Source organism: Bombina bombina, chromosome 3 (genome assembly GCF_027579735.1).
Source record: "Bombina bombina isolate aBomBom1 chromosome 3, aBomBom1.pri, whole genome shotgun sequence".
NCBI classification, from domain to species: domain Eukaryota; kingdom Metazoa; phylum Chordata; class Amphibia; order Anura; family Bombinatoridae; genus Bombina; species Bombina bombina.
The window spans coordinates 1,026,642,391-1,026,668,797 of NC_069501.1; the positions used below are offsets into that span (position 1 = coordinate 1,026,642,391).

At 41.6% G+C, this 26,407-nt stretch overlaps 1 protein-coding gene across 3 annotated transcripts in view; it reads right to left on the reverse strand.

The window, feature by feature from the left end:
* SLC11A2 (solute carrier family 11 member 2) overlaps positions 1–26,407 on the reverse strand; it is a 192,752-nt gene that overhangs the window by 67,943 nt on the left and 98,402 nt on the right. For all 3 annotated transcript variants that reach the window (XM_053708216.1, XM_053708217.1, XM_053708218.1), the window contains exons 7-8: positions 21,931–22,001; positions 21,131–21,198 (exon numbers count right to left, since the gene is read on the reverse strand). In XM_053708216.1, the coding sequence (XP_053564191.1) occupies positions 21,131–21,198; positions 21,931–22,001 (139 nt within the window). The remainder of the gene's footprint in view (positions 1–21,130; positions 21,199–21,930; positions 22,002–26,407) is intronic.

Sequence of the window (26,407 nt, forward strand, 5' to 3'; positions counted from 1 at the left end):
TAATAAAGCGGTCTTACCCTCCAGGATCCACGCTGTGGAACAGATACAGTCATCTGGGTGGCGCCTCAGATGCCTCGAAGAAAACTATATAAATCAAAATCTTCAACCAAAAAGCCAAAGAAACAGCAGAAAATAACTGAATGGCATAGAACCAGCAAAAGGTCTGAAACCCTTAGTAGTGTCAGCATAACACTACAAAGCTCCAAATAGGCTACTCAGAAAAATTATATGTAAATAAGACATAGACAAAGACTAGCAAGTTCAAGACCTGCTATACTGAACTGAAAAACAAAGCAGGAGAAAAGAAAACGTCAATCCCAAAGCCTGGATAATGCTAGCTGCATAGGCTAATGCGTGTGAAAAAGTGGTTATAAGAGACAGTTATAAGAGAGATTAGGCGCCAAACCCGACATGTACAAGACGGAGGACAAACGTGCGCTAACTCAGAGTCCAAAGGCTGACACGCAAAATTTAAACTAAGCGTGCCAAAAAAAACCCAACCCCCCACAAAAAAGCAAGGGAAATAATGTATAGATTCTGTCCCAGGGCCATATATAATAACAAATATATACATAAATTATAAGTGCCCACATCAAAGCTATAAAGTGTCTAAATGAAAAAAAATATAATACCAATAGACACTCATCTACAAGTAAAACAACCAGTAGAAAGCCAAACCAGTACTGAAAGATAGAGGTTATGGAATATGAGTATATTGTAGATCCATAGAAGGATGCAAAAGACAAGTCCCTGGAAGGTCTGTAACAAATTTCCCATGAGGTGAAAAAAAAAAGCACAAACCATACCCCATATACATTCCTCTGACAGGCACTGTACTCTGAGGGGAAACCGGGCCTTAATATAAACTGAGAAACCCTCTCTCTGAAGAATCAAATAAACATCTTCATTCTGCGACCACCTCCAGTAGTGGCAAATTAAAGACTGTGGTACCTGTGAGGTGGGAGGGGTTTTATATAGTTCTTGGAGTTTGGGAATCTTTGCGTCCTCGTAGTGGTAGGGAAGAGTAATTCCCAGTAATGGATCATGGACTTTCACCACCTGTATGAAAGTAAAGCATAACAGTCCTATCAATGGTAAAAAAACACTAAAAAATGTGTCCAAATAGGTCACAACTTTCAGTGTAAAGCAAAGTATTTATTGGTAAGTATAAAATCTTTCTTTCACATTCAAGTGGTGAAAATATTATGCAGGAATTAGTGGGGTCTATACTAACGCAAGGATAGGTTGGGCAAAAAAACTTTAAACTTGCCCCTGTTGAGATAACAGACCAATGGATGCAGAAAGTTCCAATGACTGTATTATCTTCTCCAACACTAGATGAGAGAATCTCATATGTTAAAGGGACATAATACTCATATGCCAAATCACTTGAAACTGATGCAGTATAACCTGAGCATCTCTATGTAAAAAAGGAAAATATTTTACCTCACAATCTCCTCAGCTCAGCGGAGTAAGTTCTGTGTAAAAAGTTATACTCAGCTGCAGGTAAAAAATTTAAAAAAATGAAGAAATGAACAGCAGCTAATCAGCATCAGCAGTGCTGAGGTCATGAACTCTTTTACTGTGATCTCATGAGATTTGACTTAACTCAAGAGATTTCTTAGGCCTAGATTTAGAGTTGGGCGGTAGCCGTGAAAACCAGCGTTAGAGGCTCCTAACGCTGGTTTTGGGCTACCGCCGGTATTTAGAGTCAGTCATTAAAGGGTCTAACGCTCACTTTCCAGCCGCGACTTTTCCATACCGCAGATCCCCTTACGTCATTTGCGTATCCTATCTTTTCAATGGGATCTTTCTAACGCCGGTATTTAGAGTCATGGCTGAAGTGAGCGTTAGAAATCTGACGACAAAACTCCAGCCGTAGAAAAAAGTCAGTAGTTAAGAGCTTTCTGGGCTAACGCCGGTTTATAAAGCTCTTAACTACTGTGCTCTAAAGTACACTACACCCATAAACTACCTATGTACCCCTAAACCGAGGTCCCCCCACATCGCCGCCACTCGATTAAATTTTTTTAACCCCTAATCTGCCGACCGCCACCTACGTTATACTTATGTGCCGCCAGCTACCTACAATAATTAACCCCTAATCTGCCGACCGCAAAGCGCCACCAACTACGTTATCCTTATGTACCCCTAATCTGCTGCCCCTAACACCGCCCACCCCTATATTATATTTATTAACCCCTAATCTGCCCCCCTCAACGTCGCCTCCACTTATTAACCCCTAATCTGCCGATCGGACCGCACCGCTACTATAATAAAGTTATTAACCCCTAATCCGCCTCACTCCCGCCTCAATAACTCTATAATAAATAGTATTAACCCCTAATCTGCCGACCGAATCTCGCCGCTACTGTAATAAATGGATTAACCCCTAAAGCTAAGTCTAACCCTAACACTAACACCCCCCTAAGTAAAATATAATTTAAATCTAACGAAATAAATGAACTCTTATTAAATAAATTATTCCTATTTAAAGCTAAATACTTACCTGTAAAATAAACCCTAATATAGCTACAATATAAATTATAATTATATTATAGCTATTTTAGGATTTATATTTATTTTACAGGTAACTTTGTATTTATTTTAACCAGGTACAATAGCTATTAAATAGTTAAGAACTATTTAATAGCTAAAATAGTTAAAATAATTACAAAATTACCTGTAAAATAAATCCTAACCTAAGTTACAATTAAACCTAACACTACACTATCAATAAATTAATTAAATACAATATCTACAAATAAATACAATAAAATAAACTAACTAAAGCACAAAAAATAAAAAAGAACTAAGTTACAAAAAATAAAAAAAATATTTACAAACATTAGAAAAATATTACAACAATTTTAAACTAATTACACCTACTCTAAGCCCCCTAATAAAATAACAAAGACCCACAAAATAAAAAAATGCCCTACCCTATTCTAAAATAAAAAAGTACAAAGCTCTTTTACCTTACCAGCCCTGAAAAGGGCCCTTTGCGGGGCATGCCCCAAAGAATTCAGCTCTTTTGCCTGTAAAAAAAACACACAATACCCCCCCCCCCCAACATTACAACCCACCACCCACATACCCCTAATCTAACCCAAACCCCCCTTAAATAAACCTAACACTAAGCCCCTGAAGATCTTCCTACCTTGTCTTCACCTCACCGGGTCCCAATCTGTCCAGAAGAGGGTCCGAAGTCTTGATCCAAGCCCAAGCGGGAGGCTGAAGAGTGACGTCCATCCTCGGGCTGAAGTCTGGATCCAAGCGACGGCTGAAGAACTCCATCATCGGGCTGAAGTCGGAAGTCCATCATCGGGATGAAGTCTTCTATCAAGACGCATCTTCAATCTTCTTTCTTCCGGAGCGGAGCGAGCCATCTTCTTCCAAGCCGACGCGGAACATCCTCTTCAACCGACGCCTACTAGCCGACTGACAGTTCATTTAAATGACGTCATCCAAGATGGTGTCCCTCGAATTCCGATTGGCTGATAGGATTCTATCAGCCAATCGGAATTAAGGTAGGAATATTCTGATTGGCTGATGGAATCAGCCAATCAGAATCAAGTTCAATCCGATTGGCTGATCCGATCAGCCAATCAGATTGAGCTTGCATTCTATTGGCTGTTCCGATCAGCCAATAGAATGCCAGCTCAATCTGATTGGCTGATCGGATCAGCCAATCGGATTTAACTTGATTCTGATTAGGGTTAGGCTATATTAGGGTTTATTTTACAGGTAAGTATTTAGATTTAAATAGGAATAATTTATTTAATAAGAGTTAATTTATTTAGTTAGATTTAAATTATATTTAATTTAGGGGGGTGTTAGTGGTAGGGTTAGACTGAATTTATTAGAGTAGCGGTGAGCTCCGATCGGCAGATTAGGGATTAATAATTGAAGTTAGGTGTCGGCGATGTTAGGGAGGGCAGATTAGGGGTTAATACTATTTATTATAGGGTTATTAAGGCGGGAGTGAGGCGGATTAGGGGTTAATAACTTTATTATAGTAGCGGTGCGGTCCGCTCGGCAGATTAGGGGTTAAAAAGTGTAGGCAGGTGGAGGCGAAGTTGTGGGGGGCAGATTAGGGGTTAATAAATATAATATAGGGGTCGGCGGTGTTAGGGGCAGCAGATTAGGGGTACACAGGGATAATGTAGGTAGCGGCGGTTTACGGATCGGCAGATTAGGGGTTAAAAAAAATATGCAGGTGTCAGCGATAGCGGGGGCGGCAGATTAGGGGTTAATAAGTGTAAGGTTAGGGGTGTTTAGACTCGGGGTACATGTTAGAGTGTTAGGTGCAGACGTAGGAAGTGTTTCCCCATAGGAAATAATGGGGCTGCTTTAAGAGCTGAACGCGGCTTTTTTGCAGGTGTTAGGTTTTTTTTCAGCTCAAACAGCCCCATTGTTTCCTATGGGGGAATCGTGCACGAGCACGTTTTTGAAGCTGGCCGCGTCCGTAAGCACCGCTGGTATCTAGAGTTGCAGTGGCGTTAAATTATGCTCTATTCTCCCTTTTTGGAGCCTAACGCACTGAAAACCCTGCCATTATGTGAACTCTAAATACCAGAGGTATTTAAAAGGTGCGGGGGGGAAAAAGCATGCGTTAGCTACACGGGTCGTTACCGACAAAACTCTAAATCTAGGCGATAGTAAGCTGAATAGGGAAAAAATATGAGAGTGCACGTGGCTCATCCCCTAAGATGTCCCAGGACAGACATACTAATATGCTGCTTAGAAATCCTTTACAATGGGAGGTGGCTACTGAGAAACTGTTGAGGTAAAATATCGTTCTTTTTTACATAGAGATGTTCAGGAGATGTCAGCTTTTTACAGCTACACTGCATCACTTTCAAGTGTTTAAACATTTGGGTATTATGGCCCTTTAAGAAATTGATGGTAAACTTTACACTCTGTATAATCAGATCTGGAATGGAAGTGATATTTTAGATGCTCTAAAACAAATTTGTGAGCTGACATATTTAACTGTTCTCCAATCGGCACTCCAGCCATACGGCACTCACATAAAATAATTGTGTGAGTGCCGTATGGTTAGAGTGTCAATTAGAAAACAGGTCACAAAAAAAAAAATATTTTAGTAGTTAGAAATGCGGTGCCAGAGCGTGGGGTATTTGAATCGAATTGCAACGTTAAAAAGTAAGTTATAGATTATCTTTGTTAGAATTGATTAATTAAAGTCTCTCTAAAATATTGTTTTCATTCCGGATGAGATTATATAAAGTTAAAAGTTTATCACTTTAAGCCTTCCTGATCAAAGCTTTAAGCCAAGTAACAGTAGCCATCTGACCCTTGATAGTGATAGTAAATGTATTGCTTTATAAACATACATTCTTAGAGCTTAAGTCATAACTAGCTAAATCGCTATGTTTTTTTTTTTTGTTATCTGAAAGGTTTGATTATAATTTTTATGGGTCTTCGCTCCGCCACCGACAATACTTCCTGATCTGTTCCTAATCAGACATAGAAAGCGTAGGGCGTGTTATATAGGGTTATATCCGTGTCGCTGTCAGGGTTTTTTCCCTGTTGTGTTTGCCATGTGCTGCTGGCAGCCATTTCACTCACCTCTCTTCCTGACTATGGTGCATTGTGGGGGATGCTGCTCATTTCCTGCACTTCCTTTTATTGGCCAGATTGATGTGCATCATCCATGTGAAACAGGATGCAGTCTCAGAATTGTGATGTCATCTTATTATTTAAAGGGCCTCTGTTCAGTATGCTTTGCTTTGCCTTTGCGTTGTCTCAGACCTGTTTGTGAGAGTTCCTGTGTATTACCTGGCTGCCTGACGTCCTTCCTGGTTCCTGATCCCTGGCTTGTTCGTGACTCTGCTGTTTTCCTTATTCCTGATTCCGGCTCGTCTGACTATTCGCTTTGGCTCCTGACTAGGCTCGTCTTACTACCAGCTCTGGTTTTGACTCCTGGCTTGTTATTTGACTTGTGGACTTTTTATTATTTTTTGCTCTTAATAAAGGTGTGATTATTTTTGCACTTCTCGTCTGTACGATTCCTGGCACCCTGACATTACGCAAACGCCATGAATCCTGATGGTGCTAATAATCCAACTTTACCTGCCATCATTTCCAGGATGGATGAACAGGATCACTGCTTGGATCAATTTGCACTAGCCCTGCAAACCCTGCTGACTCGTACTGCATATTTGGACCAAAGTGTGCCGCAAGTTATGGCTGCTCCTGTTTCCACTGCTGCACCTATGCCTACCAGGAGCATGTCCGGTTCTGCACCTCTACCTCAGCGATATGGAGGCGATCCTATTCAGTGCAGAGGGATTTTGAACCAGGTGGGCATTTACTTTGAGATGTTACCTCAGGCGTTTCCCTCTGACAGAGCTAAGGTGTGATTTAAAATTACCCTGAATTTGTGGCCTCCTTTCGAAGGGTATTTGATTTTCCGGCTCGCTCCTTCTCTGCTGCTAAACGACTCATGTCCATTCAGCAAGGTACAAGATCTGTTGCTCAGTATGCTATTGAGTTCCGTACGCTTGCCGCAGAGGTAGGTTGGAACAATGAAGCCCTTGTTGCCGCATTCTTTCATGGGCTCTTTGATGCGATTAAAGACAAAGTTGCTGCCAGAGATTTACCAGAGGATCTCGAGGAGGTGTCTTTTTTGATCCTGACATCAGACTCAGAGAGAGGCCCTCTTTCAAGAAGCGCTTGCGGAAGCCTCCTATTCCGTTGTCTCCTACGTGTTCGTTCCCACCCATGCCTCCCTCTCCTCCCATGCCTCCTGGTCCTGAGTCACTAGGTACTGCTGAGCCGATGCAGTTGGGATTCACGCGTCTCTCCGCCGGGGAGAGGGCCTTTAGGAGGAGGGAGGGGCTCTACCTCTATTGTGGGTTACAGGGCCACCTTTTGAAGTCCTGTCCTACACGGCCGGGAAACGCTCACACCTAAGGTCCTGTCGAGGGCAGACCTTGGGTGGTTTATCCTCGTCCCCGGAACCGTTTAAGGAGAAACCTTTGGTCACGGTTGTCCTTTCCTGGGTGGACTCCTCCATAGTCACTCAGGATCTTGTTGACTCCAGTACTGCGGGCTATTTCATTGACAGTGCTTTTGTATCAAAGCACTCCATTCCTGTTTTGCCTCGGTCCGTTCCGCTTGTTACTGAGGCCATTGATGGCAGGCCCCTTCAGCCCGCACTCGTTACTCACTAAACTGCTCCGTTGTCCATGGCTGTTGGGGCTCTCCATTTCGAAACCCTCCAGTTCCAGGTGATAAACTCTCCGCATTTTCCAGTTGTTCTGGGTTATCCCTGGCTCCAAAAGCACAATCCCAGTCTTGACTGGCGCAGGTCCGAAATTTTGTTGTGGTCCCCGCAATGTATTTCCACTTGTCTTCGGAAACCAGTTAAAGTCTTGTGCACGTCTTCATTATCTCAATTGCCAGAGGAGTACCGAGAGTTCCTAGACATGTTTGACAAGGTGCGTGCCGGTACGTTGCCTCCTCACCGGTCTTACGATTGTGCCATAGACCTGCAACCCGGAGCCATTCCTCCTCGGGGCCAGGTGTACCCTCTGTCTGTTGTAGAGAATTGTGCTATGGAGGACTATGTTTCCGATGCTCTGTCGCGGGGTATCATCCGCAAATCCTGCTCTCCTGCAGGGGCTGGCTTCTTCTTTGTGAAGAAAAAGGGTGGCGAGTTAAGACCATGTATCGATTATAGGGGTCTTAATCGTCTTACCATTAAGAATGCTTACCCTATTCCGCTTATTACAGAACTCTTTGACCGCCTCAAGGGAGCTACGGTCTTTACTAAACTTGATTTGAGAGGAGCGTACAATCTCGTTAGGATTAAGGAGGGCCACGAATGGAAAACAGCATTTAACACCAGGAGCGGGCATTATGAGTATCTTGTAATGCCCTTTGGCCTATGTAATGCTCCTGCTGTTTTTCAGGAATTTATTAATGATGTCCTACGAGATATGTTGCAACAGTGTGTTGTACTTAGACGACATCCTCATACACTCACCCACACTTGAGGCTCATCGTTCTGATGTTACACAGGTTCTTCAGAGACTACGCGCGAACGGCCTGTTTTGTAAACTCGAGAAATGTGGTTCCATCAGACTCAAGTAACCTTCCTAGGTTATGTTACCTCCGTTGCAGGGTTCTCCATGGATCCTGACAAGTTATCTGCAGTTCTGCAGTGGCCTCGCCCAGTTGGTCTTCGGTCTATTCAATGTTTTTTGGGGTTCGCCAATTACTATAGAAAGTTTATTAAAAACTTTTCTTCCTTGGTCAAACCTATCACAGACATGACCCGTAAAGAGAATGATCTACTCCATTGGTCACCTACTGCCATTAAGGCCTTTGATAGTCTTAAGACTGCCTTTGCTGCCGCTCCAGTTCTGGCTCATCCTAACCCTGTCCTGCCTTTCATTCTTGAGGTCGATGCGTCTGAGACTGGAGTAGGTGCCCTCTTGTCTCAACGTCCTACGCCTGATGGTTCCTTGCATCCGTGTGGTTTCTTCTCTAAGAAATTGTCTCCAGCGGAGTGCAATTATGAAATTGGCGACAGGGAATTACTGGCCATAATTTTGACATTTAAGGAATGGGGGCATCTTCTCGAGGGTACTAGTGTGCCAGTGCTCATTCTTACTGACCACAAGAATTTAACTTATCTATCTGAAGCAAAACGTTTGTCGCCCCAACAGGCCAGATGGGCGCATATTTTGTCTCGGTTTAATTATGTGGTCTCCTACCTGCCTGGTAGTAAGAATGCCCTCAATCAACAATTTTCGCCTCTGTCCAAGGAGGAGTCTGTACCTACTCCAGTTATACCTCCTGACCATATTTTGGCTACCATACGTACTAATTTGACTTCTCCCTTGGGGGAGGAGATCCTGGCTGCACAAACCAATGCACCTCCTGAGAAACCTAGTGGTAAGTGTTTTGTTCCTGAGAATCTTCGAACTAAACTTTTGAACACTTACCACTATCCTAAAGCCGCAGGTCACCCAGGCAAGAACCAAATTATTTGGTCTGTCACTCGACAGATCTGGTGGCCAGGTCTTAGTTCTGATGTTGCCTCCTGCTCAGTTTGTGCACAGAATAAAACTCCTCGACGTCTTCCTGTGGGTCTTCTTCAACCTATTGCTAATGGTGAGCGTCCTTGGACACATCTTTCCATGGACTTCATTGTCGAGCTCCCTGTTTCCAATGGCAATACTGTTATCCTTATGGTGGTTGACCGTTTTTCTAAAATGTCACATTGCATTCCCTTGATGAAGCTGCCTACCGCTCAGGAGCTTGCTTCAATTTTTGCCGGGGAGTTCTTCCATTTACATGGGTTACCCAAGGAGATAGTGTTGGACCGGGGTAGCCAGTTTTTTTGGCGTTCCTTTTGTGCTCAAATGGGGATCCAGCTTTCCTTCTCCTCGGCATATCACCCTCAATCTAATGGGGCTGCGGAACGGTCTAATCAAGCTCTGGAACAGATCCTCTGTTGCTATGTATCAGATCACCACAAAAATTGGTCCGAACTGTTACCTTGGGCAGTTTTCTTGTAATAGTGCTATTAATGCTTCCTCCAAGTTATCCCCGTTCATGACGAATTATGGGTTTCAACCATCCTTGTTGCCCGATTCATTCATGTCTCAGGGTATTCCGGCTTTGGAGGAGCATCTCCGGAAACTCCGTTCCACGTGGGTGCAGATTCAGGATTGCCTTCATCGTTCTGTTCCATGCTGATTGTAAGCGTCTGCCCACACCTTCCTACCAGGTTGGTGAGAGAGTTTGGATGTCCTCCCGCAACTTGAACCTTTGTGTGCCTTCCAATAAATTGGCTCCCCGTTATGTTGGTCCTTTTCGAATACTCCGACGGGTTAATCCTGTGGCCTGCGCTCTTGACCTTCCTCCTGCTATGCGCATCTCCAATGTTTTTCATGTCTCCCTCTTGAAACCATTGGTTTGTAATCGGTTTACCACTGTGTTACCTCGTCCCTGTCCTACCTTTGTTGCCAACCATGAGGAGTATGAGGTCAGCAGCATTATTGACTCTTGTGTGTACAGTATTTGGTTCACTGAAGGGGCTACGGTCCGGAGGAGTGTTCTTGGGTTCCCTTCTCTGATGTTCATGCTCCCGCCCTCCTCCGTGCCTTCCATGCTCGTTTCCCCAATAAGCCTTTTGTCCTCCCACGGGGGAGGGTACTGTCAGGGTTTTTTCCCTGTTGTGTTTGCCATGTGCTGCTGGCAGCCATTTTACTCACCTCTCTTCCTGACTATGGTGCATTGTGGGGAATGCTGCTCATTTCCTGCACTTCCTTTTATGGCCAGACTGGTGTGCATCATCCATGTGAGACAGGATGCAGTTTCAGAATTGTGATGTCATCACTTATTATTTAAAGGGTCTCTGTTCAGTATACTTTGCCTTTGCATTGTCTCAGACCTGTTTGTGAGAGTTCCTGTGTATTACCTGGCTGCCTGACGTCTTTCATGGTTCTTGATCCCTGGCTTGTTCCTGACTCTGCTGTTTTCCTGATTCCGGCTCGTCTGACTTTTCGCTTTGGCTCCTGACTAGGCTCGTCTTACTACCAGCTCTGGTTTTGACTCCTGGCTTGTTATTTGACTTGTGGACTTTTAATAATTTTTTGCTATTAATAAAGGTGTGATTATTTTTGCACTTCTCGTCTTAGCCTGATTCCTGGTACCCTGACAGTCGCCTACTGGCCTGGATTTTTATTGTTATGAAAAAAAAAACATGACTTAGAAAATTAATGGTGGCGGTTTTACAGGCTGAGGGATGGAGGTGAAATTTAACCATATAAATATAAAATATTTACAAATACAGACCGATTACAGCGGTTTCATGAATTAACCCCTTGAGTGCTCCCCCAGCGATCTGGCCTGCAAAGTGACAGACATCGCCGGGGCTTCACATTTTGCGCGGTGATGTCATGCGTGATGATGTCACCGCGCAACTTTACTTAAAAAATACAATAGACAGTATAAGGAAATGGGGCATGCTGCTTAGAAGCCTGTATCTCAGGCATCTAAGCAGCTACAGACCCCCAAGACCCACCGTTGGAAAGGTAACCTTTACAATGATATAAGTCTTGGGGATCTGAAAAAAGAATAAAAATATTATATATATATATATATATATATATATATATATATTTAAAAAAGAGGGGGAAAAAAGAAAAAACCCCTCAAATCCAGCTTAGCACCCAGGTGGGAAAGTGCTTAGGGTTAAACTCATGTTATTTTTTAATTTTCTATACGATCGCATGTTGCACTTTCTATTAGTTTACCATCACTTTAAAGGTGTCCACATACAATTTCAAAACAAGTATCACATCCAGGTTGTGCAGAATAACTCTTAGGGTTGGCCACAAGGAAGGAACCACAACTTCCTCATTTATCATTAAAAACACTTTATCCTAATGAAAAATAAAGAAAGGAGACTTTTAGGAGAAAGCTGGAAGTTCAGAAACACGAGAATGGGCAACACTCCCTTCATCACCAGAGAACTACAAGCTCACCCTGATGATTGATATAAGCCACCACTGTGTATTTTTGAAATTAGACGAAAGACTCCTGTCTAAGATAGGAATAGCTCTATAAAACACTGAAGAATGCACAGAGTTCCAGAATATCGACAGGTAAAATCGCCTTTTAAGGTGACAAGTTCCCTGTGCTCACCAAGACTTCCAGACCTAAAGATTGGGTCTGTTTTAGCATCCACTATGGCCTCCTGAAAGAGTCTCCCCACACTATGGACTGATGAGTCTGCCACCAAGACAGGGACTGTCTTGAGTTCTTAATCAGAGAAATTATCTGCAACAGATCCTTGTGTTATCCATTCCACTGATGTAGCAAAGACAATTGATAAGGCTGGAGGTGAAAGAACTGCATTCACTGCAATAACTATCAATGCTACCACCATATTTTGAGCTATAGTTGGAAGAGGAACTTGCTGTAAATGAGCACATAATGTTTGAAACTTGCTCCTGCTCTCCTCTGTGAGGGATAACTTATAGATACAGAGTGTATGATGAACTGCATAAGAAGACATGACTGATGAACAAGAAAGCTTTTTTGTACATTTATGTAACCCCCATGATTGCAAAGCATCATTCATATAACTTGCTTTGTTAATGGTTCACTTTTGTTAATAAAATAAATTAAATAATGCTACATACACAAATAAATTAACAAGTATAAGTGCATAGCAGTTATCAACCACCTAAACAAGGGTTCTGGGGAAGACAACAGCAGGACAGAAAAAGAAAGTTGTTAAACTGAGAGAATGCAGAGTGTGTCAACATTAATGTGAGGTCATAGCAGACCTGGAAAAATTGTTTTATAATTATCTCTCGTCTATCTTTCTCCACTCTCTCCTCTCTTCAGTCTCTCTTTTTACCCCCTCCCTTCTCCCTCAGGCCATATCTTCTCTTTACACTTTTTTCTCTCTTCTCTTTTCCTCCACTCTCTCTTAACGCTGTCTTTTTCTCCACTTGGCTAGTGGAAATTTTGAGCTCTGTATGTATATGTATATATATATATATATATATATATATATATATATATATATATATACACATACAGGTAGCCCTCAGATTACGCCGGGGTTAGGTTCCAGAAGGAATGGTTGTAAATCGAAACCGTTGTAAATTGAAACCCAGTTTATAATGTAAGTCAATGGGAAGTGAGGGAGATAGGTTCCAGGCCCCTCTCAAAATTGTCATAAGTAACACCTAATACATTATTTTTAAAGCTTTGAAATGAAGACTTTATATGCTAAACAGCATAATAAACCTAATAAAATAATCACACAACACAGAATATATAATTAAACTAAGTTAAATGAACAGAACATTTTGCTAAAAAGCATTATAAACCTAATAAAATAATCACACAACACAGACTTCACTTGCATTTTTCTGCAAACAGTTCTTTCTATGCATTCCAATCTGGACTGTTTTATAGACAGGAAGATCTTGTTCCTTTGAAATCTGCTCGATAGCGCAGGTCTGGTTAAACTGATTAATTTCAGCTTGCATGGCTTTGCTGCAACACAAGCTTCTCAATGCTTTTCAATAGCAGTCACATGACTGGAAAAAAAGGTTGTTATTCTGAAACGGTGTAAATTGAACCGTTGTAAAACGAGGGCCACCTGTATATATATATATATATATATATATATATATATATATATATATATATATATATATATATACACACACACATGCATACATATACACACACACATACAGTATCTCACAAAAGAGACCCAGAGACCCCTTGTTTAAAAGTCCCCCTTAAAAATAAAGCCCCTATACAAGTTTTAATAGCCAGGTGATCACTGTGGTAATAGTGATCACCTATTTTGAATAAATATCCATTTATTTGCATAGAGTTTAATGGAAGCCTCTATGTGCAGATCAAAGCCCCTTATATGAAGAAAAAAGCTTCTTTTACTATAGAGTTTAGGGGGAAACACAAACACTTAACATTTTAACAAAAAAAAACATTTTTTTCACACGTTTGTTTCAGGTTTCTTACGTGATATATACAGTATCTCACAAAAGTGAGTACACCCCTCACATTTTTTGTAAATATTTAATTGTATCTTTTCATGAGACAACACTGAAGAAATGGCACTTTGCTACAATGTAAATTAGTGAGTGTACAGCCTGTATAACAGTGTAAATTTGCTGTCCCCTAAAAATAACTCTACATAAAGATGGCCTAGGCTTTAAGAAGATTGCCAAGACCCTGAAACTGAGCTGCAGCACGGTGGGCAAGACCATACAGCGGTTTCACAAGACAGGTTCCACTCAGAATAGGCCTCGCCATGGTCGACCAAAGAAGTTGAGTGCACGTGCTCAGAGTCATATCTAGAGGAAAATAAACGTATGACTGCTGCCAGCATTGCTGCAGAGGTTGAAGGGGTGGGGGTCAGCCTATCAGTGCTCAGACCATACGCCGCACACTGCATCAAATTGGTTTGCATGGCTGTCGTCCCAAAAGGAAGCCTCTTCTAAAGATGATGCACAAGAAAGCCAACAGTTTGCTAAAGACAAGCAGACTAAGAACATGGATTACTGGAACCATGTCCTGTGGTCTGATAAGACCAAGATAAAAATTTGGTTCAGATGGTGTCAAGCTTGTGTGGTGGCAACAAGGTTAGGAGTACAAAGACAAGTGTGTCTTGCCTACAGTCAAGCATGGTGGTGGGAGTGTGATGGTCTGGGCCTGCATGAGTGCTGCTGCTACAGTTCATTGAGGCTACCATGAATGCCAACATGTACTGTAACATGCTGAAGCAGAGCATGATCCCCTCCCTTTGGAGACTGGGCCGCAGGGCAGTATTCCAACATGATAACGAACCCCAAACACACCTCCAAGACAACCTTGCTAAAGAAGCGGAGGGTAAAGGTGATGGACTGGTCAAGCATGTCTCCAGACCTAAAACCGATTGAGCATCTGTGGGGCACCCTCAAATGGAAGGTGGGGGAGCACAAGGTCTCTAACATACACCAACTCCGTTATGTTGTCATGGAGGAGTGGAAGAGGACTCCAGTGGCAACCTGTGAAGCTCTGGTGAACTCCATGCCTAAGAGGGTTAAGGCAGTGCTGAAAAATAATGATGGCCACACAAAATATTGACACTTTGGGCCCAATTTGGACATTTCCACTTAGGGGTGTACTCACTTTTGTTGCCAACGGTTTAGACATTAATGGCTGTGTGTTGAGTTATTTTGAGGGGACAGCAAATTTGCACTTTTAGACAGGCTGTACACTCACTACTTTATTGTAGCAAAGTGTCATTTCTTCAGTGTTGTCACATGAAAAGATATAATAAAATATTAACAAAAATGTGAGGGGTGTACTCACTTTTGTGAGATACTGTACAATAACATAATTTATGTAAGAACTTACCTGATAAATTAATTTCTTTCATATTAGCAAGAGTCCATGAGCTAGTGACGTATGGGATATACATTCCTACCAGGAGGGGCAAAGTTTCCCAAACCTCAAAATGCCTATAAATACACCCCTCACCACACCCACAATTCAGTTTAACGAATAGCCAAGAAGTGGGGTGATAAAAAAGTGCGAAAGCATATAAAATAAGGAATTGGAATAATTGTGCTTTATACAAAATCATAACCACCACAAAAAAGGGCGGGCCTCATGGACTCTTGCTAATATGAAAGAAATGAATTTATCAGGTAAGTTCTTACATAAATTATGTTTTCTTTCATGTAATTAGCAAGAGTCCCTGAGCTAGTGACTTATGGGATAATGATTACCCAAGATGTGGATCTTTCCACACAAGAGTCACTAGAGAGGGAGGGATAAAATAAAGACAGCCAATTCCTGCTGAAAATAATCCACACCCAAAATAAAGTTTAACGAAAAACATAAGCAGAAGATTCAAACTGAAACCGCTGCCTGAAGTACTTTTCTACCAAAAACTGCTTCAGAAGAAGAAAATACATCAAAATGGTAGAATTTAGTAAAAGTATGCAAAGAGGACCAAGTTGCTGCTTTGCAAATCTGATCAACCGAAGCTTCATTCCTAAACGCCCAGGAAGTAGAAACTGACCTAGTAGAATGAGCTGTAATTCTCTGAGGCGGAGTTTTACCCGACTCAACATAGGCAAGATGAATTAAAGATTTCAACCAAGATGCCAAAGAAATGGCAGAAGCTTTCTGGCCTTTTCTAGAACCGGAAAAGATAACAAATAGACTAGAAGTCTTTCTGAAAGATTTAGTAGCTTCAACATAATATTTCAAAGCTCTAACAACATCCAAAGAATGCAACGATTTCTCCTTAGAATTCTTAGGATTAGGACATAATGAAGGAACCACAATTTCTCTACTAATGTTGTTGGAATTCACAACTTTAGGTAAAAATTCAAAAGAAGTTCGCAACACCGCCTTATCCTGATGAAAAATCAGAAAAGGAGACTCACAAGAAAGAGCAGATAATTCAGAAACTCTTCTGGCAGAAGAGATGGCCAAAAGGAACAAAACTTTCCAAGAAAGTAATTTAATGTCCAATGAATGCATAGGTTCAAACGGAGGAGCTTGAAGAGCCCCCAGAACCAAATTCAAACTCCAAGGAGGAGAAATTGACTTAATGACAGGTTTTATACGAACCAAAGCTTGTACAAAACAATGAATATCAGGAAGAATAGCAATCTTTCTGTGAAAAAGAACAGAAAGAGCAGAGATTTGTCCTTTCAAGGAACTTGCGGACAAACCTTTATCTAAACCATCCTGAAGAAACTGTAAAATTCTCGGAATTCTAAAAGAATGCCAAGAAAAATGATGAGAAATACACCAAGAAATATAAGTCTTCCAGACTCTATAATATATCTCTCTAGATACAGATTTACGAGCCTGTAACATAGTATTAATCACAGCGTCAGAGAAACCTCTTTGACGAAGAATCAAGCGTTCAATCTCCATACCTTTAAATTTAAGGATTTCAGATCCTGATGGAAAAAAGGACCTTGTGACAGAAGGTCTGGTCTTAACGGAAGAGTCCACGGTTGGCAAGAGGCCATCCGGACAAGATCCGCATACCAAAACCTGTGAGGCCATGCCGGAGCTACCAGCAGAACAAACGAGCATTCCTTCAGAATCTTGGAGATTACTCTTGGAAGAAGAACTAGAGGCGGAAAGATATAGGCAGGATGATACTTCCAAGGAAGTGATAATGCATCCACTGCCTCCGCCTGAGGATCCCGGGATCTGGACAGATACCTGGGAAGTTTCTTGTTTAGATGGGACGCCATCAAATCTATTTCTGGAAGTTCCCACATTTGAACGATCTGAAGAAATACCTCTGGGTGAAGAGACCATTCGCCCGGATGCAACGTTTGGCGACTGAGATAATCCGCTTCCCAATTGTCTACACCTGGGATATGAACCGCAGAGATTAGACAGGAGCTGGATTCCGCCCAAACCAAAATTCGAGATACTTCTTTCATAGCCAGAGGACTGTGAGTTCCTCCTTGATGATTGATGTATGCCACAGTTGTGACATTGTCGGTCTGAAAACAAATGAACGATTCTCTCTTCAGAAGAGGCCAAAACTGAAGAGCTCTGAAAATTGCACGGAGTTCCAAAATATTGATCGGTAATCTCACCTCCTGAGATTCCCAAACTCCTTGTGCCGTCAGAGATCCCCACACAGCTCCCCAACCTGTGAGACTTGCATCTGTTGAAATTACAGTCCAGGTCGGAAGCACAAAAGAAGCCCCCTGAATTAAACGATGGTGATCTGTCCACCACGTTAGAGAGTGTCGAACAATCGGTTTTAAAGATATTAATTGAGATATCTTTGTGTAATCCTTGCACCATTGATTCAGCATACAAAGCTGAAGAGGTCGCATGTGAAAACGAGCAAAGGGGATCGCGTCCGATGCAGCAGTCATAAGACCTAGAATTACCATGCATAAGGCTACCGAAGGGAATGATTGTGACTGAAGGTTTCGACAAGCTGCCATCAGTTTTAGACGCCTCTTGTCTGTTAAAGACAGAGTCATGGACACTGAATCTATTTGGAAACCCAGAAAGGTTACCCTTGTCTGAGGAATCAATGAACTTTTTGGTAAATTGATCCTCCAACCATGATCTTGAAGAAACAACACAAGTCGATTCGTATGAAATTCTGCTAAATGTAAAGACTGAGCAAGTACCAAGATATTGTCCAAATAAGGAAATACCACAATACCCTGTTCTCTGATTACAGACAGAAGGGCACCGAGAACCTTTGTAAAAATTCTTGGAGCTGTAGCAAGGCCAAACGGCAGAGCCACAAACTGGTAATGCTTGTCCAGAAAAGAGAATCTCAGGAACCGATAATGATCCGGATGAATCGGAATATGCAGATATGCATCCTGTAAATCTATTGTGGACATATAATTCCCTTGCTCAACAAAAGGCAAGATAGTCCTTACAGTTACCATCTTGAACGTTGGTATCCTTACATAACGATTCAATATTTTTAGATCCAGAACTGGTCTGAAGGAATTCTCCTTCTTTGGTACAATGAAGAGATTTGAATAAAACCCCATCCCCTGTTCCTGAACTGGAACTGGCATAATTACTCCAGTCAACTCTAGATCTGAAACACAATTCAGAAATGCTTGAGCTTTTACTGGATTTACTGGGACACGGAAAAGAAAAAATCTCTTTGCAGGAGGTCTCATCTTGAAACCAATTCTGTACCCTTCTGAAACAATGTTCTGAATCCAAAGATTGTGAACAAAATTGATCCAAATTTCTTTGAAAAAACGTAACCTGCCCCCTACCAGCTGAGCTGGAATGAGGGCCGCACCTTCATGTGGACTTAGAAGCAGGCTTTGCCTTTCTGGCTGGCTTGGATTTATTCCAGATTGGAGATGGTTTCCAAACTGAAACTGCTCCTGAGGATGAAGGATCAGGTTTTTGTTCTTTGTTGAAACGAAAGGAACGAAAACGATTATTAGCTCTGTTTTACCCTTAGATTTTTTATCCTGTGGTAAAAAAGTTCCTTTCCCACCAGTAACAGTTGAAATAATAGAATCCAACTGAGAACCAAATAATTTGTTACCCTGGAAAGAAATGGAAAGTAGAGTTGATTTAGAAGCCATATCAGCATTTCAAGTCTTAAGCCATAAAGCTCTTCTAGCTAAAATAGCTAGAGACATAAACCTGACATCAACTCTGATAATATCAAAGATGGCATCACAGATAAAATTATTAGCATGCTGAAGAAGAATAATAATATCATGAGAATCATGATGTGTTACTTGTTGCGCTAAGGTTTCCAACCAAAAAGTTGAAGCTGCAGCAACATCAGCCAAAGATATAGCAGGTCTAAGAAGATTACCTGAACACAGATAAGCTTTTCTTAGAAAGGATTCAATTTTCCTATCTAAAGGATCCTTAAACGAAGTACCATCTGACGTAGGAATAGTAGTACGTTTAGCAAGGGTAGAAATAGCCCCATCAACTTTAGGGATTTTGTCCCAAAATTCTAATCTGTCAGACGGCACAGGATATAATTGCTTAAAACGTTTAGAAGGAGTAAATGAATTACCCAATTTATCCCATTCTTTGGAAATTACTGCAGAAATAGCATTAGGAACAGGAAAAACTTCTGGAATAACCACAGGAGATTTAAATACCTTATCCAAACGTTTAGAATTAGTATCAAGAGGACCAGAATCCTCTATTTCTAAAGCAATTAGAACTTCTTTAAGTAAAGAACGAATAAATTCCATTTTAAATAAATATGAAGATTTATCAGCATCAACCTCTGAGACAGAATCCTCTGAACCAGAAGAGTCATCAGAATGATGATGTTCATTTAAAAATTCATCTGTAGGGAGAGAAGTTTTAAAAGATTTTTTACGTTTACTAGAAGGAGAAATAACAGACATAGCCTTCTTTATGGATTCAGAAACAAAATCTCTTATGTTATCAGGAACATTCTGCACCTTAGATGTTGAAGGAACTGCAACAGGCAATGGTACTTTACTAAAGGAAATATTATCTGCATTAACAAATTTGTCATGACAATCAATACAAACAACAGCTGGAGGAATAGCTACCAAAAGTTTACAGCAGATACACTTAGCTTTGGTAGATCCAGCACTAGACAGCGATTTTCCTGTAGTATCTTCTGACTCAGATGCAACGTGAGACATCTTGCAATATGTAAGAGAAAAAACAACAACATATAAAGCAAAATTGATCAAATTCCTTAAATGACAGTTTCAGGAATGGGAAAAAATGCCAAAGAACAAGCTTCTAGCAACCAGAAGCAATGAAAAATGAGACTTAAATAATGTGGAGACAAAAGCGACGCCCATATTTTTTAGCGCCAAATAAGACGCCCACATTATTTGGCGCCTAAATGCTTTTTGGCGCCAAAAATGACGCCACATCCGGAACGCCGACATTTTTGGCGCAAAATAACGTCAAAAAATGACGCAACTTCCGGCGACACGTATGACGCCGGAAACGAAAAAGAATTTTTGCGCCAAAAAAGTCTGCGCCAAGAATGACGCAATAAAATGAAGCATTTTCAGCCCCCGCGAGCCTAACAGCCCACAGGGAAAATAGTCAAATTTTTGAAGGTAAGAAAAAATGATTAAATCAAATGCATTATCCCAAATATGAAACTGACTGTCTGAAAAATAAGGAAAGTTGAACATTCTGAGTCAAGGCAAATAAATGTTTGAATACATATATTTAGAACTTTATAAACAAAGTGCCCAACCATAGCTTTAGAGTGTCACAGAAAATAAGATTTACTTACCCCAGGACACTCATCTACATGTTTGTAGAAAGCCAAACCAGTACTGAAACGAGAATCAGCAGAGGTAATGGTATATATAAGAGTATATCGTCGATCTGAAAAGGGAGGTAAGAGATGAATCTCTACGACCGATAACAGAGAACCTATGAAATAGACCCCGTAGAAGGAGATCACTGCATTCAAATAGGCAATACTCTCCTCACATCCCTCTGACATTCACTGCACGCTGAGAGGAAAACCGGGCTCCAACTTGCTGCGGAGCGCATATCAACGTAGAATCTAGCACAAACTTACTTCACCACCTCCATCGGAGGCAAAGTTTGTAAAACTGAATTGTGGGTGTGGTGAGGGGTGTATTTATAGGCATTTTGAGGTTTGGGAAACTTTGCCCCTCCTGGTAGGAATGTATATCCCATACGTCACTAGCTCATGGACTCTTGCTAATTACATGAAAGAAATATATATATATATATATACACACATACCATATATTTATTTATTTTTTTGCTATATTGCTATTATTTACTTTCCTCAAAAAATTACACCTGCCTTTTTAACTTTCAACAAATTAAACCCATCCTAAGTTTTTTTTTAATTTCCCCATATTTGTTCCGGAAATTTGTAAATAATTCAACAGAGGGAGCTATCGCAGTAAATTTAAAAAAAAAAATGCAAGTGGATGATACACCACAGAACGCCCCACAGAAAGTAATGAAAACTTGCTACCAGCAGCAAAGTCACACTGAAATGAACAGAGAAGTGTAAGCATTAATTAATATAATTAACATTAACTATAAAATAAAACAGAATCCCTACCTCATACCCAAAGGTAACAGCCATGAGTGTAATAAGAAAACCAAAAAACAATTCAAGTTTCCGTAATCCTGAAAGAAAACAATGAGATTATCGTTTAGACAATAAATGCTGCTATAACATTTGACTAGGTAACTCAGAAGAGTAAACAGGAAGTATGTGATCATTGATATTCAGAATCAAAACTCTGCTTAACAAATCATATTTTACAAATATTAATAAAATGAAACACAATAAGCAAGAAATTAAAATGTAAACAACAACCACATACCTGAGTAAATGTAGTATTAAAGTGAATGTAAATTTTGATGCTAAAGTGCCCGGTTTTGAAAAATTCTATTAAAAACTTTAATTCATCAAAATTTACATTTTACTCGTGTTGTGAAAATACTTACCTTTTAATCCTGACAGCCGCTCCAGCTTCCCCCGTCGTTGCAAGCCTCTTCCTACGTCACAAATTACGGATCGTCACCCTCCAATCACGGCTCCCCCCACCTGGGGGAATCAGTGTCTGATTCAATGCCATGATTGGAGGAAGTCGGATTTCTCATTTTAGACCCAGGAAGATGTTTTGCAACGGGCGGAGGAAGCGATGCAGCAGCTGTGAAGATTAAAAGGTAAGTATTTTCACAACACCACTGAAATGTAAATTTTGATGAATTAAAGTGCCCCTGTTTTTAATCGAATTTTTACATGATGTGCTCAGCTAACTCCCAGTAGTGCATTGCTGCTTCTTCACCAAAGTATACCAAGAGAATGAGGCATTGATAATATAAATAAATTGCAAAGTCATATCTTCTTACCGTACTTGTCCAAAAAGAGGAAGAAAAATGTATCTACGATAGTAATCAAAACTCCTGCCCATAAAGGAACTCTAAAGAAACAAAAATAAGACATGAATGGTTCAGATTCATTTATACAGACAGTGCAAACTAATGTTTTTTCTTTGTTTGTTTTTTAAATGAAAAAACGAAATTTATGCTTACCTGATAAATGTATTTATTTCTTGACACGGTTAGTCCATGGATCATCTAATTACTATTGGGAACACCACCCCCGCCCAGCAGGGCGGCGGCAAAGAGCACCACAGCAAAGCTGCAAAATATCACCTCCCCTCCCTGCAACCCCAGTCATTCGACCGAAGCAAAAGGAGAGAAAGGAAGCAACAAGGTGCAGAGGTGTCTGAAGTTTATAACATACCAACAAAATCTATCTTTAAGAAAACAGGGCGGGCCGTGGACTCGCCATGTCAAGAAATAAATAAATTTATCAGGTAAGCATAAATTTAGTTTTCTTTCTAATGACATGATGAGTCCACGGATCATCTAATTACTATTGGGAATCAATACCCAAGCTAGAGGACACAGATGATAAGGGAGGGACAAGACAGGGAACCTAAACTGAAGGCACCACTGCTTGAAGAACCTTTCTCCCAAAAGAAGCCTCAGCCAAGCAGTCAGCTTCAGAGAAACTAGATTTGGATGGAGGAAGGGCCCTTGAAGTAGAAGGTCCTTTCTCAATGGAAGTCGCCAAGGTGGAAGAGATGACATCTCCACTAGGTCCGCATATCAGATCCTGCGAGGCCACACCGGTGCGATGAGGATCACCGACACCCTCTTTTGTTTGATTCGAGCAATGACCTGAGGTAGGAGAGCGAACGGGGTAAATAGGTATGCAAGACTGAAGTTCCAAGGGACCGCCAGAGCATCTATCAGTACCGCCTGAGGATCCTTGGACCTTGACCCATATCTCGGAAGCTTGGCATTCTGCCGAGATGCCATGAGATCCAGTTCCAGCTGTCCACATTTGAGAATCAAGCTGGAAAATACTTCCGGATGGAGTTCCCACTCCCCCGGGTGAAAGGTCTCACTGCTCAGAAAATCCACTTCCCAGTTGTCCACTCGTGGAATGTGGATCGCCGACAGACAGCAGTTGTGGGTCTCCGCCCACTGAATTATCTTGGCTACCTCTGTCATGGCTAAGCAACTCCGAGGTCCCCCCTGATGGTTGATGTAAGCCACTGAAGTTATGTCCGACTGGAACCTGATAAACCAGCCCGAGGCTAACTGAGGCCAGGCCAGAAAAGCATTGAAGATTGCTCTCAGCTCCAGAATGTTTATGGGCAGAACCGACTCCATCAGAGTCCATGTTCCCTGAGCCTTTAGAGAGCCCCACACTGCTCCCCATCAAAGTAGGCTGGCGTCTGTTGTAACAATCACCCAGGTGGGTCTGCGGAAGCAGGTTCCCTGGGAGAGATGATCCTGAGACAACAACCAAAGAAGAGAATCCCTGAGTCTCCTGATCCAAATGCAACCATGGAGACAGATCCGCATAATCCCCATTCCACTGCCTGAGCATGCATAACTGCAGAGGTCTGAGGTGGAAACGGGCAAACAGAATTATGTCCATGGCAGCTACCATCAGACCGATCACTTCCATACACTGAGCCACTGATGGCCGAGAAGAGGATTAAAGCGCCAGACAAGAATCGAAAATCTTTGATTTCTTGACTTCTGTCAGAAGTATTTTCATTGATAGGGAATCTATTATGGTTCCCAAGAACACTACCCTTGTAGTTGGAACTAAGGAACTCTTTTCCAAATTCACCTTCCATCCTTTAGATGTTAGGAAAGATAACAACATTTCTGAGTGGGATTTTGCTTGTTGAAAGGATGGCGCCTGAACCAGAATGTCGTCCAGATAAGGCGCCACTGCAATGCCCCGCAACCGGAGCACCGGCAACAAGGATCCCAGAACCTTTGAAAAAATTCTGGGAGCTGTGGCAAGGCCGAATGGAAGAGCCACAAACTGGAAGTGTTTGTCTAGAAATGCGAACCTCATAAACTTGCGATGGTCCCTATGGATGGGAACATGCAGGTATGCGTCCTTTAAATCTACTGTTGTCATAAATTGACCCTCTTGAACCAAGGGAAGAATGGAACAAATAGTTTCCATCTTGAAGGACGGTACTCTGAGGAATTTGTTTAGACTCTTGAGATCTAAAATTGGTCTGAAGGTTCCCTCTTTTTTGGGAACCACGAACAGATTGGAGTAAAACCCCCGACCCTGTTCCTGCATTGGAACAGGAACTATCACTCACAGGTTCAAAAGGTCCCAAACACAGTGTAAGAACGCCTCTCTTTTTATCTGGTCTACAGATAATCTTCAAAGCAGAAACCTGCCTCTGGGAGGAAAGGTCTTGAACTCTAGCTTGTATCCCTGGGACACGATGTCCATCGCCCAGGGATCTTGAACATCCCGAACCCAAGCCTGAGCAAAGAAAGAAAGTCTGCCCCCGCAAGATCCGGTCCCGGATCAGGGGCAGGCACTTCATGCTGCTTTTGAGTCAATAGCGGGCTTCTTGGACTGCTTTCCCTTGTTCCAAGACTGGTTGGGCCTCCAGGAAGGCTTGGACTGTTCCTGTTTGGAAGAAGGAGAGGAAGGCTTACCCTTGAAGTTTCGAAAGGAACGAAAATTACTCCGACGTCCCTTCTGCTTATTCCTCTTATCCTGAGGGAGGAAATGGCCCTGTCAGAAATAATCTCCGCCAATCCCGGCCCAAACAAAGTCTTTCCCTTGTAAGGAATCGCCAAAAGCTTAGATGACACATCCGCAGACCAGGATTTTAACCATAAAGCTCTGCGGGCCAGTAAAGCAAACCCGGAAATCTTTGGGAGGAAGCATCCATAATAAAGGAATTGGCCAACTTAAGGGCCTTGATCCTATCCTGGATTTCTTCAAGGGGAGTGTCTGTCCGAATAGAATCAGACAACGCATCAAACCAGTATGCCGCACTTGTGACGGTAGCAATACACACCGCAGGTTGCCATTGTAAACCCTGGTGTACATACATCTTTTTGAGTAACCCCTCCAACGTCTTGTCCATAGGATCTTTAAAGGAACAACTATCTTCTATGGGAATAGTGGTTCTCTTAGCTAGTGTAGAAATTGCCCCTTCCACCTTGGGGACCGTCTGCCAAGATTCCTTGATAGAGTCTGCTATAGGAAACATCTTCTTAAATATAGGGGATGGAGAAAAAGGGATACCCGGTCTCTCCCATTCCCAAGCAATAATCTCTGTAGCTCGATCTGGTACAGGAAAAACCTCCACTATGTACGGTACATCAAAATACTTGTTTAGCTTACTAGACTTCTTAGGGTTGACTACGACAGTAGTGTCAGAGTCGTCCAAGGTAGCCAAAACCTCCTTAAGTAACAAACGGAGGTGTTCCAGCTTAAACCTGAAGGATACAACTTCAGTATCAGCAGAAGGAATTACACTGTCTGAGATTTCACCCTCAGATGCTACCGAAGTATCTTCCTCCTCAGATTTCTGGGAAAGAACATTCGAAATAGCCACGACTGTGTCAGAAACCTTATTCACTGATTCTTTACATTTCCTCTTGTGCTTTCCCTGCAGCATGGGAAAAGTGGACAACGCATCAGATACTGCAGAGGACATAAGGGGAAGCAGTGTCTTGCAACTTAACTCCAGGTGGAGTAAGAGAGGAAGCGCAGGGCACTGGATGTGTGGACAATACATTTTGGGACACTTGAGGAGAAAGCTGCGGCATATCTTGAACATTGTCAGAAGACTCCTGAACAGCATCCGCCTTAGACAATGTTGGCTCAGAAAAAAGTCTATCCCTGTAATGCAAAGTTCTCTCAATATATGAGGAACAAAAGGGATTGGTGGTTCTACGTTAGCATCAAAACATAAAGAACATGTAACATCCTGCAGGGCCTCTTGGTCCATTATTTATTCACAAATAAACAGAATAGATAAATAAACTGATATTTTATTTAGAAAATACCACACACACAAAACGTGATTGTTCCTTTAAATTTTAAAACGAAACTGCTTTATTTTTCTGCAAGAAAATAATAAAGTATCACAAAAAAAACACTCCGGACAACCTCTACACCTCAGCTTATTTATTTATAAAATATTTTACCAGGAAGGATACATTGAGATTTTTCTCGTTTTCAAGTATGTCCTGGGACCACAAACATTGCATTGATACAATAGTGTACAATAAAATACAAAAACAATAATAATACACAATATATGCAAACATTTAACATAGAACTGGTAGGAAATATTTAATCAACCATGACAGGCACATTCTGTTTTGAGATATGTAGAGAGGGATCTCTTAAAGGATATTAGGCTTGGGGAAGTTTTTAAAGTGTAAGGGAGGTCATTCCATAATTGTGGTGCTCTGTAGGAAAAGGAGGATCGAGCTGCTTTCTTTTTGTATTGAGGCAAGCTAAATAATG